Source organism: Carassius auratus, chromosome 22 (assembly GCF_003368295.1).
Source record: "Carassius auratus strain Wakin chromosome 22, ASM336829v1, whole genome shotgun sequence".
NCBI lineage: Eukaryota > Metazoa > Chordata > Actinopteri > Cypriniformes > Cyprinidae > Carassius > Carassius auratus.
The window spans coordinates 13,278,675-13,293,357 of record NC_039264.1 but is presented as its reverse complement, the minus strand read 5'-3'; the positions used below and the strand labels follow the sequence as shown (position 1 = coordinate 13,293,357).

At 40.5% G+C, this 14,683-nt stretch overlaps 1 protein-coding gene across 6 annotated transcripts in view; it reads right to left on the bottom strand.

The window, feature by feature from the left end:
* Window positions 1-13,828, bottom strand: part of ephb3b (eph receptor B3b) — a 46,755-nt gene extending 32,927 nt beyond the window's left edge. For 3 of the 6 annotated variants that reach the window (XM_026197838.1, XM_026197839.1, XM_026197843.1), the window contains exon 1: window positions 13,260-13,827. In XM_026197838.1, coding sequence (XP_026053623.1) covers window positions 13,260-13,323 — 64 coding nt within the window. In that variant the 5' untranslated portion in view covers window positions 13,324-13,827. Of the gene's footprint in view, window positions 1-13,259 lie in introns of all 6 variants that reach the window. The other 3 variants (XM_026197842.1, XM_026197841.1, XM_026197840.1) reach the window with 3 other exon arrangements.
* Between the last annotated feature and the right edge of the window lie 855 nt (window positions 13,829-14,683).

Sequence of the window (14,683 nt, the reverse complement as noted above, 5' to 3'; positions counted from 1 at the left end):
GCTGTGGATGACATCAGACTTGACATCTCGGTATCTGACCGATAATGGCTTGCACACAATGCGAAAGAGTGAATGGGGATTATAAAAATCACTGTTTCTTTTCCTATGACAATTTTTATTTTTAGAGACAAAAAGGTGGAAGTAAAGCTTTTCTATACTGAGTGGCAGGTGTAAAACATACTAATATAGCCTACATAAAAGACATTTGAAATAGGGGTTGACCAATATGTGTTTTTTAAGGCTGATACTGATTACTACAGACCAAGTAGAGCAATAATCAACATTTTGATCATATATATGTGGTGTAAAAATGGAAATTAAAAATTTGGCACTGATGGCAAATTGGTTTTGAAAATGAAATGAAGCATAAAAATGCTTAATATCGGTACCGATAATCAGCAAGGCCAATAATCGATCGACCCTTAAATAAAAAAACTAAACAAAAAAACATTAAAATATAGCAAAAATAGTTCAAGTCTAGCATGCCCAAAAATGAGGAAAGCTTAAAAATATAGGGTTCATCCTTGCAGTCTCCCGGAAGGATCTAAAAATGTAGTATGTATAAACATCAAGGCTTTGGTTAGAATATATTTTTTGTATTTTTTTTTATGGTTCTGCTTCAAATTATCTAATGAGATATATGTCTGGGGTAAATTACTCCTGATATAGTCATCAGCAAAATATACAGTCTCATCTTACTATGCAAACATACAAATAACCTCTAATGGCTGTCAAATATGAGATTTCTGTTTTGCATCACGGGGCAGCTGTTTGTTAGCAGCTACTGGACTGATGTGGTCCACATTTCCAACATTCCAGTGGCTTTTGATCGCTTCGTAATGTTTCAAATATACCATCTGGGGCAGCCAAGGAGGTTGCGATTCCTTTTCATTTCTTGGGAAAAAAACCCAAGCTGCGAGGACAAGAACCTTGCTAACTTCCCAGTGCTGTCACATATTAGCATTGGCAGCAACTGCTGAAGACATGGGAACAAATCTGTAGCTCAGTTTCGGCTGTCATGCTGCATGCTAATTATCAGGATATGTTGTGGTTTACCTGCCAGAACAAAGAAAACATGTCTAATGGCTCCAACTAAACCACAGCGTAATAGGAGTTATTATGTTAAGTTTTTTGGACTTTTTTTTGACATTTCTTGCTACATATGACACATTAGCCTGAGGCAGTTCAGGCTTCTTTTGACTAGCTATTCTCACGTTAGCTCATTAAGCCCAGAGCCACTCATTAATGTTTACCTGCCCACTTATTATCTGATTCAGGTCAGAACTGCAGCAACAAAGGAAGGTTAGGCAGTTACCGAAGCAAAACTGTGGATGGGTAGGGCCTTTATGACTGCTGAGCCGACAAATAGTCGCACAAAAACAAATATACACCCACACGGAGTCTCTGAATATGCTCAATGACTAAAGCATGGTTTGGAACTGTCCTAAGTGGAAGGGACACCATCATTCATGCTATATTTGAGAACACTCTTTTTGGAAATTTCTACCAAGCTCTGGCACTTTGGAAATATGTCAATAAAAGAAAGTAGGGCGCAGAGTTATGCAAATTTCAGAAGCTCCCACAGCTGAATTTACATGTATATACACAAGCACAGGGTTATGTTACCCCATAAAGCATGTGCCTCGATCAACATTTTCCCACTCAAGCCAGAAAACTGATAATTCGGTGGGAATTTTGTTCAGGGACTGATCCAGGTATGTCTTAACTAGGTGAATCATAATAATGTACCAAGAATTGTATTATTTGCTAATTTGGCAACATAAGCTCACTGGAAAAACATACCTCTAACTACAAAAATCACTGGAGTTTCCAGTTGAAATTAACACTAGTGACTGAAAAACCAACAGTATTTATTCCAACACCATGTGTATTGCTTTTCTAGTAGAAGTGGTCAGATATGTCCTTTGAAACAGTAGTCATGAGTAATGAGCTCAAAAATGTGTAGATCCAAACAAAAAAAAAAATGGCGCTCTTGCTTTTGTAAACACTATTGGTTAGACTTAGTGTCAGGTTTAGCGTAGGTGAGGTGTTATATATCCAAAATACAATGAAGCATTAACGTTTAAGCACCACTTACCTGATATCACCTGTTTCAGCAAAAACTAAACACATGCTTTTAGCGCCACTACGTGAATACTTCAATATGAACGTGCCGTGAAACAAACGAAAAAAAACGTAATATAACTTTCCAGAAATGTCACCACAGGCATGATTTTCCAATGCGCCTGGATTCTAATTGAAGGTAATAGCTTGTTATTTCTGTTTATCTTGTACCCTCCCTGTTGGCTAAAGCAAAAAAATTATAAAAATGTTGGTTGTGATTCTCCCTCTTACTGCTTATCTGTTAGATCTTTTCAGGCATGTTCTTAATTGCTGCTCAGTTAATTAATCTCACACTTGGCTGCAGTAATAACTTGACTCGTTAGACCTCTCTAATTGGTTTTCAGCTCTTTAACACACAGACACAGGCTGCCTGGAGTGTATGGAAGATGGTCATCTGAGTTCTTTATTCATGGACTCCATCCCCGAGACAAAAAGAAACAACTGCCTGATTAGGACACATGGGCGTCTAGGTCATTGGCGATCACACATTCATGCACTTAAGTGTTTCACTTACAGCAAAGTGATTCACAGATTGTGACAGGAGGTATTAGCGATGGAAGTTCATTTCTGGGCAATTATGCTGGAGAAGGTTGATAACCTGTTGACACCCAATTCTAGGGTGCCCCATATGGCCATGGGTTTAGATGTCTCCGAACAATTAAATAAGAGCCTTGATGCATGTGAATGTTTATATATATATATATATATATATATATATATATATATATATATATATATATATATATATATATGTGCCACTTGTAAACCTCCGGATATAAATCAGTATACAGTGCAACTGTGCTGAGTAGGCTACAGTTCTGGGGCCGTTTATTCCAAAAAAAATCCATCTCCACAGTCTTTGCTGGCCATGCTGGGTCAGGCGAAATACTTCCTGCCTGCTTCAAATCATTAACCTAGACTTTATGGGTGTCACTTGCAGTTCCTCGCCTCAACGAAAGGAATGGTGCAATTTATTTGCATTTATTACCTTACCTTCACTGCCATCTGCATTCCATATTCTATAGGGTTATAGTTCATCCTAACAACGATTTAGACTGGATGAACATGAGGGTGAACAACGGATGACAGAGTTTTTATTTTAGAGAAAACTGTACCTTTAACCCCCAGAGCGGGTGTTTAAACATCACTATATTTGCATAGACAGTAAGTAAATCAGGTGGAAGAGAGGTAGGCCAAAGCTAAGAGGTATATCCCCAGAGGCTGATTACGGCACAGATGCACTGATGAAGGGCCAGGGGAGGCTCCGTCTGCCTGCCCGCCTAGAACTGTACTGTCAGGGGCTGACTAATGTATTATTCACCCTTCATTGATGTGTAACTAAAGCCAGCGGCTGGGGAGCCTGGGCCACCAATACCCCCCACAGACGGTAAACCCCCGACAGGCTACTGAGCTCCATTGATTTATGGGTCTCAGTAGAGGGCCTGGTGAGAAGGCTGAGGGAGGCAGAGAAGGATGGAGAGAGGTCTGAGTTAGACATGAGATGGGTCTCATTCTTTATTCCAATATATGCTTTCAGTATGAGGTTATGTAATATATAAAACACTTTTAGGCCCATATTGGGTTATGAAACACTTCCCACTCATAATCTGTATAATCAAATCTATAAAGACCAATGTGGGTGTATCTGGAGCCATCGCACTAAAATGACACTGTGAAGACAGTGGCGCTGATGGAAGAACTAAGGCCAGTGGACACATGAGATAACAGAGTTGAATAAACAGGAAGAGTGTACCAGCAGGGCTGCAGTTGGGCGTCTATTTACAGTGCAGGGGACATGAAAGGCAAAAGCAATCTAAAGTCAATCATTGACTGATAAATCAAACACGGTGGCTTTAACGGTGTCTACACTGAACCAATAAAGTCTCTGTATTGTGGTATAAATCTACAAGCGCTGGTTTGTTGCAGTGATGTGATGTGCCTGAGAAGCGCAGAAGGCAAAGACAACGACTGGGAAAGAATATTTTATGTGAGAACGCCCTTCAATTTAGGAAGTGCAGGTGCTAAGAGATGCAATTGACAGGTAGAGAGATAATGAGAAGTCTGGGAATTTTCTGCCGTTGATCTCTTTCACTTGAACACTTGAACACACACACATGGATGCACTTAATCCAGCACACACACAAAGATAGACATGCCGTCACGGAGACTCTGCGGCCTCAACTCTAATTACAGGCCTGCTAACCACACCTTGACTGCCTGGAACCTGCACATGAACTTCTGCAGTTCAGGTATGTTACATCTCTTGGTGGTCTCAGAGCAAGATGATGTCGACATGGAAGTGCTCATCAAAAGAACCACAGGGTGTGTACTGAACTTTGGCGTAGTTTACTCATAACAACAAGTCAGCTGTACAGGACTTCCATCACTGGAGGACTGACCATATTTACTGGTGACAACCCTGTACTTACGAGTGTTTCATGAATGTACATGCTTCCCTGAGTCTGAACTTCATAACCTGAGGCCAGGTGAGTAACAAAGATGCAAACAGATGACACAAAGAACAGAGAGATCGGACAACAAAGTGCTCATCCTTTAATGATAAACATCTATGTAGTGGGCTGACGGCAAATGTTTAGATTTTTTGGTTTTCAGAAACCTAGTGTGGTAGGATATGTATTTCCCCACCATTTCTGCAGTCCGGAACACTCAAACTTTTAAACAAACAAGTTGCTCGCTCTGTGACTGACCATCTGTCCAGGGTGGTGCCCTGCCTTTGGCCTGAGACACTGGGATAGGCTCCAGCATCCCCGCTCCCTACAAAGTCTAAGCGGTTTGGAGAATAGATGGATGGATGATGGGACATTTCTAGTTGCTGTGGTGACATAGCAGTTAGACAAAACATTGTACAACACATTCACTCATGGCTCATTTCCTGTTCTGAATCAATACAAGTGGCAAAAATGCTTAAGCTAAAAGAACAAATCTCTAGATATTACCCTCTTGATATATGAAAGTGTCTTCGTGTTTTAGGGCACCACTGCAGTGTCTTGATTAATTAAGCAGGCACAAAGCTGTGCCCGGTGTTGAACTCTATAGATTACTCTTAAGTGCTTTTCTTACTTAGCTAGCTCCTTCAAACCAAGCTGTCTCAAATTGATGGAAAGATTTATGAATAAGTAAGAACAGTGACAAACTGCTTCCTTAATTAACCAAGGAAGGCAAATGTAGTCCCTAGACATTTCGATCGCCACCTATTTTGATGGCAGGGCAGTATCAACAACCATCTCCCCTCAGACTGCTATATTGACCGACGGCTGGCTAAATTGAATCGCTAATCATCAGCATCCTTTTAGGTCATTTCCCAGAGGACACAACGGGGCAAAAGTGGCAATGAAGCTGTTTCACTGTGGTGCGTCTCACACTCATGATACAAATATGGCCCCTCGGTTCACCATCCCCATCTGGTCATGGGATATTTTAATTTGTTTCTAGTGCCAGCTCCATTTCTCGTCAATATGCTTGCTTTCACACCCCACGAGACTTTGCGTCATGTCAGCATGCTGATTCTGCTCCTGTTCTTAGTTAGAGACCTCTGCTTGACTCTCCTCCAAGCCGTGTATGAGATGACGATGGTTTGATGACGAGGCTTCCGCACCTTCATTATTTTACATAAGATGTCAAGACTGGGAACCTGCGCTGAGATTTTCGTAAAAGCCACGGGCATCAAAGTATCAAGAGACTGAACTTGTCAAATCTATCCCGCAAGAGCTTGACTTACATTGCTTATAGACATAGCCCTTAGCTCCCATAGGAAACTATGACAGGATAGAGTTGTAAGAACACACACACATAGTCACAACTCTTATCATTGACTGGATACAACAAAGGTGGGTAAATAGGCCCTGTCCCCAAGCTTCTAGACCTGTTCTGGGATTCTGATATCACTGAAGGAGTGAGATAACAGATAGGGGGAAATAATGCAACAATTAGAATTATCTCCCTGATAAGAAACGGTCACATAAGGTGCCCAGGGAGAGTAGGGGAGAGGGAGGGCTGTAAAAAGATGGAGGGAAAGTGTAGAAAAGAAGTGACAGGGATGTGGAACAGGGAACAGTAAACAGAGCAGAGAAAGAGGTGCATTGTCTTTAGCTTCTCTGTCTGGATAAAACCCACCTGTTGTGGGGAGAGGCCTCTATGCAACCCACACTTGTCCTCTGGGTTTTCACCAGGTTGTCATCCCTTTTACGCTCGACATTCATCTAGATGGTGTTACAAATGAGTATACCAATGAAAGGGGTGGCAGTTTCAAGCCACCAACTGTTGCGATATAAGAGATAACATCTGTCTGTTACACTGGAAAGCTATTTTTCCAGCCTCGAGAGCTTCTTCATTCTGTATGCAGACTGTATCCTTCTTTTCTACTTTCCTGCCGTCAGGTGGACCTGATCTCATGTGCAGGCTCAAGGCCGTCATTGATTGATGCTCGCCAGCTTTTCAGATTCATTAAAACACCTTGCATACCCCTCGCCCATCAAGAGTTTGTTAGGCTAGCTCAGAATAAGAAAGTGATAGGTAGAAATACGGACAGAGAGAAAAGGCAGAAACAATGATCTCCTCTCAGGCATAGCTAGGCCGAGCAAGTCAAATTTAAGATGCAGAGATAGATCCGTGGCAGCTGTCCAAGACAGAAGATGAAAACTCTCTGCTCTCGCTGTGCTCGGCCTAAATTCCCACTGCATTCATAACCCCATCCGACCAGCTCCGGTGTATTTCCATTGTCTCTCCTCTCAGCACCTTTTCAGATGAACTGCTCAACCAATACTGTACCAAGTGCCTTTCGGATACCGGACAATTCTCTCAGTCTTTCTCTGTCCCTTTGTTCGCCTATGTCCTCATCTATCCCGTTCAGGTTGAGGGCACTTTAATAACAGATAAGCCACTCGTCGCGCCTCGCAAGTGACTTGGGGGGTGCGTGCCGTACCTTATATCAAGGGGTATTCAGTCCTCCTCTTGGAGACTGTAACACAACTGTATTTTTTAATCAACACTCCAATCTTTGATTATCTAGCTCAGCTGCTAGGTGTATAGTTAAGGGTTCAATTGAAAAGTAGTTCACCAGGAGCATGACTGCCTGCCTTATATCCAATGCATCTAATATTCTCTAGACTTTGGACACAACTAGAAAAGGGCAGTTCTGAGGTCTCTGCAGAAACATGTCATTTCATCTCCAAGGTTGCTCTTGAGACGTGACGAGCGCCCTTTTTCCATGGCAGTTCTGGCCTATGCCAGCTACACAAGAAGTTGACGTGAAGATCACTGGACAGATACTATATTCCAACTCACTGGATCTTCAATCCTGTCAGTCTTAAAATGCTGGTAATGAGAGGCTCTAGAAAGCTTGGCACATTTCGAAAGGGCAGTTGCCAGAAAGGCTAAGTGAGAAGGAAGTGTGATCGATCAAGCCTGACAACGAGCCATAAATGAATCAGCCACAAAATATTCATTCAGAATCCCTGATTGGATGGGGATGGTGACCCTGCTGAAACTGGATGTGGTGTGGGAAAAGCATGCATGCTTATACTTCTATAAGCTAAATCACTAATAAATTACTGTGCAATTAACTCAAACATGCATGGCATTCAAACAAAAATGTTATCTGCACAGTGAGATCGCCATCAACGTCTTGAAGGAATTCGCCAAATAAAAGTGTGGTACAGGCATACGTGGCACTTGCTTCGCATTTACATGAACCGTCTGATCCACTTCCAGCAAGCTGAATTTCAAAACACTCCCAAGTACAGCTCAAAAAGACAGACTTGCAATGCCTTCAGGGACTTTTACAACACGTCCTTTTTCACAAGTACCTGCATTTGCACCGTGCCGAAGTGCCATTGCTCTCACCTCGAACACCAAATGGAGAGGTGTTAGATCACGTAAGCATTAAAAGAGTTCCTGTCTAACACCAGTTCGTTTTGTGTTGTCAGCTAAAACAAATTACGCTCACACAAGCATGCCACAGTAAAAAAAAAATATATATATATATATTAATAATAAATGAATAAATAATTGGTAACGCTTCATTTCACTGTGTCCTTGTTACATGTACTTACTATAGAATTATCAATAAACCTAAACCAAAACATCATCCTAATCCTAACCAGATACATAAGTACATGTAGTTAATTAATATTACTCCGTCTTTAAATGAATAATTACACTGTAACAAGGACACCTTAAAAGAAAGTGTCACCACCAATATAGTTATTGCAGATATTGTTGTAAAAATAAAACTTTGAAACTTTATTTTTTTGGCAATTTTTTAAAGATTTTACCATTTAAGTTTATGATTATTTTATTGTAAGAATAGTAATAGCAGTGTTTTTTTTTGTTGTTGTTGTTTTTTTTTACAGATCTTTTTTTACAGAAATCACAACACTTAAAGATTCCAGCCTTTTCCTCTTCCTCAGATATACCAAAAGGCAAAAATGTTACCAGTCAGAACTCAAATCTGTAGATTACCAAAATGAATGGCTAAGAAAGTCCACAGATGTGTAATTGAACAGCATGACTCTAAAGTGCAAATTCGAGTCTAGATTTAACAGAGAGGGTGAAGGGCCAGCTTGCTTTTGGGCCCCTGCCCGAGGCTCTCTGTGTTTGATGTGGAGATTGGGAGCATGTTTTAACCATCTAGAGGCCTGGGCTGATTCGTAGCATGGAGTTTAGAAGCCATCATTAGCCCTAACACCCCCCCCTCCCCACCCTGTTCGCACATGCCCGTATTGCTAATCAAAGCCGACATTTGCACCTAGCATTAGCATTAGCCGTTTCCTCCAGGGCTTCTAACATCACACATTCCCCCACTGGACTAGGGTTGAGAACTAACACTGTCTCTCCCTAAGAGTTTCAGTACACTATATCACTTAAAGCTTCAAATATATATATTTCAAAAAATTTATATATTCCAAAAATGTAAAAAAAAAACTCTCCGCTCTGTTTCTTTTTTTTTTTTTTTTTCTAATCAAATTGGCTCTGACTGTAAACTCACTGAACCAATGCACGCAAGCAAAATTTGAAAACTTTTAAAAATCCCTGTGGCTGAGTTGGAGAGGGAAAACCATTCAGATGGAAAGGAAATTTTATTGTGCCTGTCATCATGTGACTTTGTTTGGGTATTCTGCGCTGCCGCCCCCCTTTTCCAGAGGGCGTTTGGTAGCAGATATATTCCCTGCCAGCGCCACCCATCTCGCTCCTGGACAACCGAAGACAGAAACCAAGCTCCGATGTCTCTTTTTCTCTCAGTCCCTCTTTCTTTCGGCCTCTCTTTTGCTCTCGATCCCTCTCTCTCATTCCGCTTCAGTAGCTGCAGACAGCACCGGGGGGATTTTGGCAGTGTTCGGGCCCAGACACATTCTCTCCTCACACTGTCGTGAGTGTCAAAGACCTATTTTTTCTGTAAAGGCCTTTGCGTCAGCTGCCAGGATGGGCCTTTTGAGTGGACACTCCAAAAGGAGCGAGTTCTACATTCCAGTCAGCGTCCCGTCCACTTCTTCATCAATTAACAGAGCACTTGGTTAAATATTGGCCTTCAGTGCACGTTATTGTTCCACGCAGAATGCCGCTGAATTTTACAGCCAAAGCATTCCTGTGTTCAAAAGGTTATCAGCACTAATGTTTATAGGCTAGCGGTGCGAGCTTACGCGGACCACCACAGTCACAGCAAGCCACTCCTGATTCTTCCTGGTTTTCATAGCATCTTAAAGCCCGAGTCTGAGACCCCTTTGAGCTCCTTACGAGAGTCTGAAACAAAGCCAGTGGACATCTGTTCACCCTATTCTCTGTTTAAGATATGACCTTTCCATAGCTCTCACGCAAGACTAATATATAAAAGCAAAAATTAATAGAACATCTATGAAAATAAAAGATTAAGCAATTAAATCTACTACACAAAGGGAATTAATAGAAGGCTGCACACTAAAGTTTGGTGGAAAAACAAGGAAAAACATCCCACCCAATAATCAGAATGGGGTGTTCTTAAACTTTTAAAATTTGGTCTTCTCCAATTTAGATTTTTTTGGGGGGTACAGTATGTAGGTGAGGATATATATATATATATATATATATATATATGATTTGATATTTTAGATCAAGTGCTGGATGCAATATATGAATAGATATTATTCAAACTCAAAACTTTAAAATTCATGCTTTGTTCAGCCTATATAAGAGGTGAAAACAGTTTAGCAAAAAATACAAAATAAATACAAAATCTGCGTGTGACTGTGTCTGTTTACTTTCCTGGACCGAGCTGTGCTCATGTTTAGATTGAAACTGTAATTGAATCAGTCGAGAAAAGGGCCTCTCGGAGGAGTGTAGGCCCTGTGTACGGTGTGAAGAACAGATCGATGCTTTGACCTCTTTTTAAACCTTTTGACCGCAGATTTTACAGATCGATGAAGTCGCGTCGATTTGCAGAATTCGGGTGTTGCGCTCAACACATGCAGACCAATAATACTATTACTAATACTGCTATTAATCATAATATTTATTATTATTATTATTATTACTATTATTACTTTGTTATGGTATTTACAGGATATTAAAATAGTAGCAGCGAAATAAAATTGCTAACAGCGGTACATAGCATAGTCTATAAATTACTGTCGTTGACGCGTAACTTGTCAAAAACATTAAAAAATAAATAAAATTACACAATTAAAACTAGACTAAACTTTATATGGTTTTTAAATTTAAAGTAGGATACAGTGCATGTTCCACTGTCACTATTTATTTGACATTAATTATCATTTCTCGTTTGCCATCAGCAGCTCCATTTTAAACGGGCCTGTCCTGCGCTTTGATGGACGCTTCTGAAAAGCGCAAACAATCTCAGTCCGTGCAAAATGCTTTTAATCAAATGGACACCTCCTGGCGTGGAAAAATGTGTGAGAGTGGATTGAATCGTTTTCTGAAAATACAAATAAATGGTTTGCTTACGCTGCGCGCTCAGGCCTTTCTTCAAGCTCACGTTACGGCTCTTCTGCAGTGAATGTGCCCTGTTATTATTCTCCTGTTTCTCATGTTAATGTTGTTTACCCCCATAATGAGTCTGTTGTTTCGTGAGGGCTCTGTCTGCGTTAACTGCGTTTACCTCTCAATAGCCACTTCAATGGGACATGAGGGCAAATACACTCCGAAAAAAGCAGAAAATGTTCCCACAGGCGCAGGACGCTTGCTTTTAACGACTAAAATACTGTAAATACAGTATAAGAGGGGGAAAAGATAACCAAGAGTAAAGTCAGTATTTCTGCACCTTTATTTGAGGTCAAATGGTCTACATTTCTCTCGCGTAATACAGTTTTACACATCTCTTAAATTAGTCTACAAGACAAAATAGGTTTATCAAGCACGTATGTGATAAATAACAATTACAATTAAAATCAGACCTGACTTAATTGGACAAGAAAAGACTAAAACGCGTGTGATCTCAGATTCAAAGTGACGCGTATTTAATTTTATAGATAGCACTGGGCTATAGAAGAAATCAGAAGTGCATTAATAATCACATTTAAAGCGTGTTGGACAGCTTTGACAAGAGACCTTTTATCAGAGGATCTCCAGGGACCAGGAATATGGCATGACTGTGGTCAGCCTAAATTAAATTCGTACCCACTTCTAAAATCTATTAGTATAAACGGACACATTAGATGAGTAAACCCTAAACAAAACATCGAGTCATTCGGATTATTTATTGTTATTACACGCAACTTGTTTAATCATGCTTTTCATTAAACAATATAAGTATGATACTTGACAACAATTAGCGGGCAGTTAATATTCTGCTTGATTCACGAGCTAAACGAGTAACAGTAGTATATCAGAGGCCATTACGAGGCCCGCGTGCCTTTCACAGAAACATCCACGCATTTTGCTCCGATATGTTATCGGACAAAATTACAAGTCACGTAAGCTAAGTTTATGTAAATGACTTTTGCAAAGCTAATATAGAAATATAAACCAAGGCGGCGGGAGAAAATAAAGAAATACATTTAACTAAACAAACCCGGATGAACTCCAAACAACTCAACATCCGTCCACTTCACTCGTTCATAAATATCAAATAAACAAGGGGAGAGATAGATCCTCGCAGTTAGTTAGAAATAATATACTAGGCTACTAATCTAGTATAATAAACACTGAGCAGTAAAACGCAAGGCAAGCATTTACATCTAAAAAAAAAATAATAATAATAATAATAAAATAATAATAATAATAATAATAATAATAATAATAAAAGATTAACTGTGGCAAAAGTGGCTGTCGTCATAGCCTATCTGATAATATCTGCATTAATAATATCGTTATACGAGTTTTATTAAATAATAAATGCTGTTTTAAAGGTTTGACTCACAATAGAAGAGTCTGAGCAGCGGTACAAATAAGCAAGTGTTCACGATTTCACGCTTGTCGGCGATTGTGTGGTTAAAAATACCAATAAAGAAATGAATAGATCGACATTGTTGTTCTCCCTGAAAATCTTTATTGGTGTCAAAAGGTCCCTCGGTCTAACAGGGGTCCAGACTTCGAAGAATTAACTGAATCAAAAGCCAACTGCACTACCGATCCGAGTCATTAATATCAAATAAACGACTCCTAATTGTGATTAAAAGAAACGCGTAATTGATTCACAACACGAGAGCAACCTCCAGATACAAAGGCGCTAATAAAAAGCCCGTTTTGGTCAATTTATGGGTTGCGCGAACGTCTAATGGAAAAATAAAACGCTCCAAATTCGCCATGTGTCTTTTGAGGAGCCCTGGATCTGCGTCTGTCTGACAGTGCGGCTCCCTGTAGGGACGTTTCCTTTAGGAAAGACAGAAACTATTGTGTTTGTGAAAGAAAATAAACATCAATCAGGAGGGAGAAGGAGTTCTGCAGTGGGGTCGCATGTGTACTGGTGTCATTCATCCCCAAGAGAGCATCGGAGCGGGCGCGTGTTACTGCATTGATTAGAACGGAGAAACTAAACGCTTAAATCCCGGTTATCATTGACGGGGTCCGAAGCGCAACTCCTGTAGACGCGCATCGATAGGATCGACCCGTGACTCGCCTCCCAGACTCTTGGGTTGATAAGCATTGCGAGAAAAAAAAAAAAAGAGAGAGAGAGACAATCTTACCTTCAACAGCCGAGGTTAGAGGCAGCAAAAAGCCGCATAAAAACAGCAAATAATCCATTGTCATAAACCAGAGACTTCGGACATGAAAGTGGAGCTCCAGGAGGGGATTGTAAAATCCTTCAGACCCTCAGTCCAGCTTCAGAGACCTTCTTCTCCAACTTCACTTGTCTTCTTCTCAGCTGTTTCCATAAAGCGCAACTGCAGCCGTGTTTCTGTATAATCCAGAGAAATATCTAAAGCTCTTTAAAACTCATCCAGGGGGTCAACGCTCCTCCAGTGTGTGTCATTCATGACTGGAGAGCGTGTGTGTCCGTTTCTAGATGTATCGCTACACGGAGAGCAGTTGTTTAAATGTCCGTTCCTCCTCAGATAGCATTCTTTTGTAGTCCAATAATAAAGCGCGTCCCGTACAAAAAATAAAAAATAAAAATAATAATAATAATAATCACCTTATAGCGGCTTTACGCGTAAAATCCCTGAGCGCGTTTCACCTCGCGAGCGCTGACCGTTCCTGCTCCTCTGCCTCTCCATGCGCGCTGCAATGAAAACCGGCTGCTCTGAAATCAAGGAAAGAGTGAAAGAGGGAGAGAGAGGGGCGGTGGGGGGAGGAGTTTCCGCTCAGAATCAGCTGTCAGTCACTCCGCGGACCACGCCCCCTGGCGATCTGGCGCAGTTGGCAGGGTGAGAGCGCCGCTCTGCGGGTCTGAGAGCGTGCATGTCTTCAGACTCGTGGAAACCAAGAAACCTAATGTTTATGCTGTTTTGCAAACATTCCATGTTATAATGTGCACACGCGTATTATTTTAATAATTATCAGAGTTGCACTTTTACCACAGTAAGCATATCTTAAGCTTTATTGCGAGATTTATCACAAAGTAGGCTGTAGCACAGTAGCCTATAAGTAAAGCTTAATACTTGCACGCACAAATATATTACATTAAATAATCACTGTGATCGTTTTATTATGTCTAAAAGTACAGTTCCTGAATCTGGAGCCGAAAACAGGAGGGGATTGTTAAAGGTTTGGCGAAACGCTTCAGATGTGCCACGTTGGCCTTTCTGATCCTTTTTTTTTTTTTTTTCTTTGCGCGTGTTTTGATTGATGATATGGCACTAAAACTACTGTTAAAATGTGTTTTACATGAAGTGGCTATATGTTGTAGCTACTTGTGCGCATCAAAATTCTGTTCATCTCTTTTTCACAGACTCAAATCCCACCGCTTTTTCTCTGCCTTTTCTAACTTCTGGTAAGAGAAGTAGATAGCGATTTTGAGGCCTCCTTTAAACATATAAACTGTATCAGATGTAAATGAGTTCTTTTAATTAACAGTATTTTGTTAAAGTTTTATAATGCAGTAGTAACATTTTATTACTAGTTATTACTAGTAGCCTAATGTTATTACTTCTGCTACTACAGCTGAATG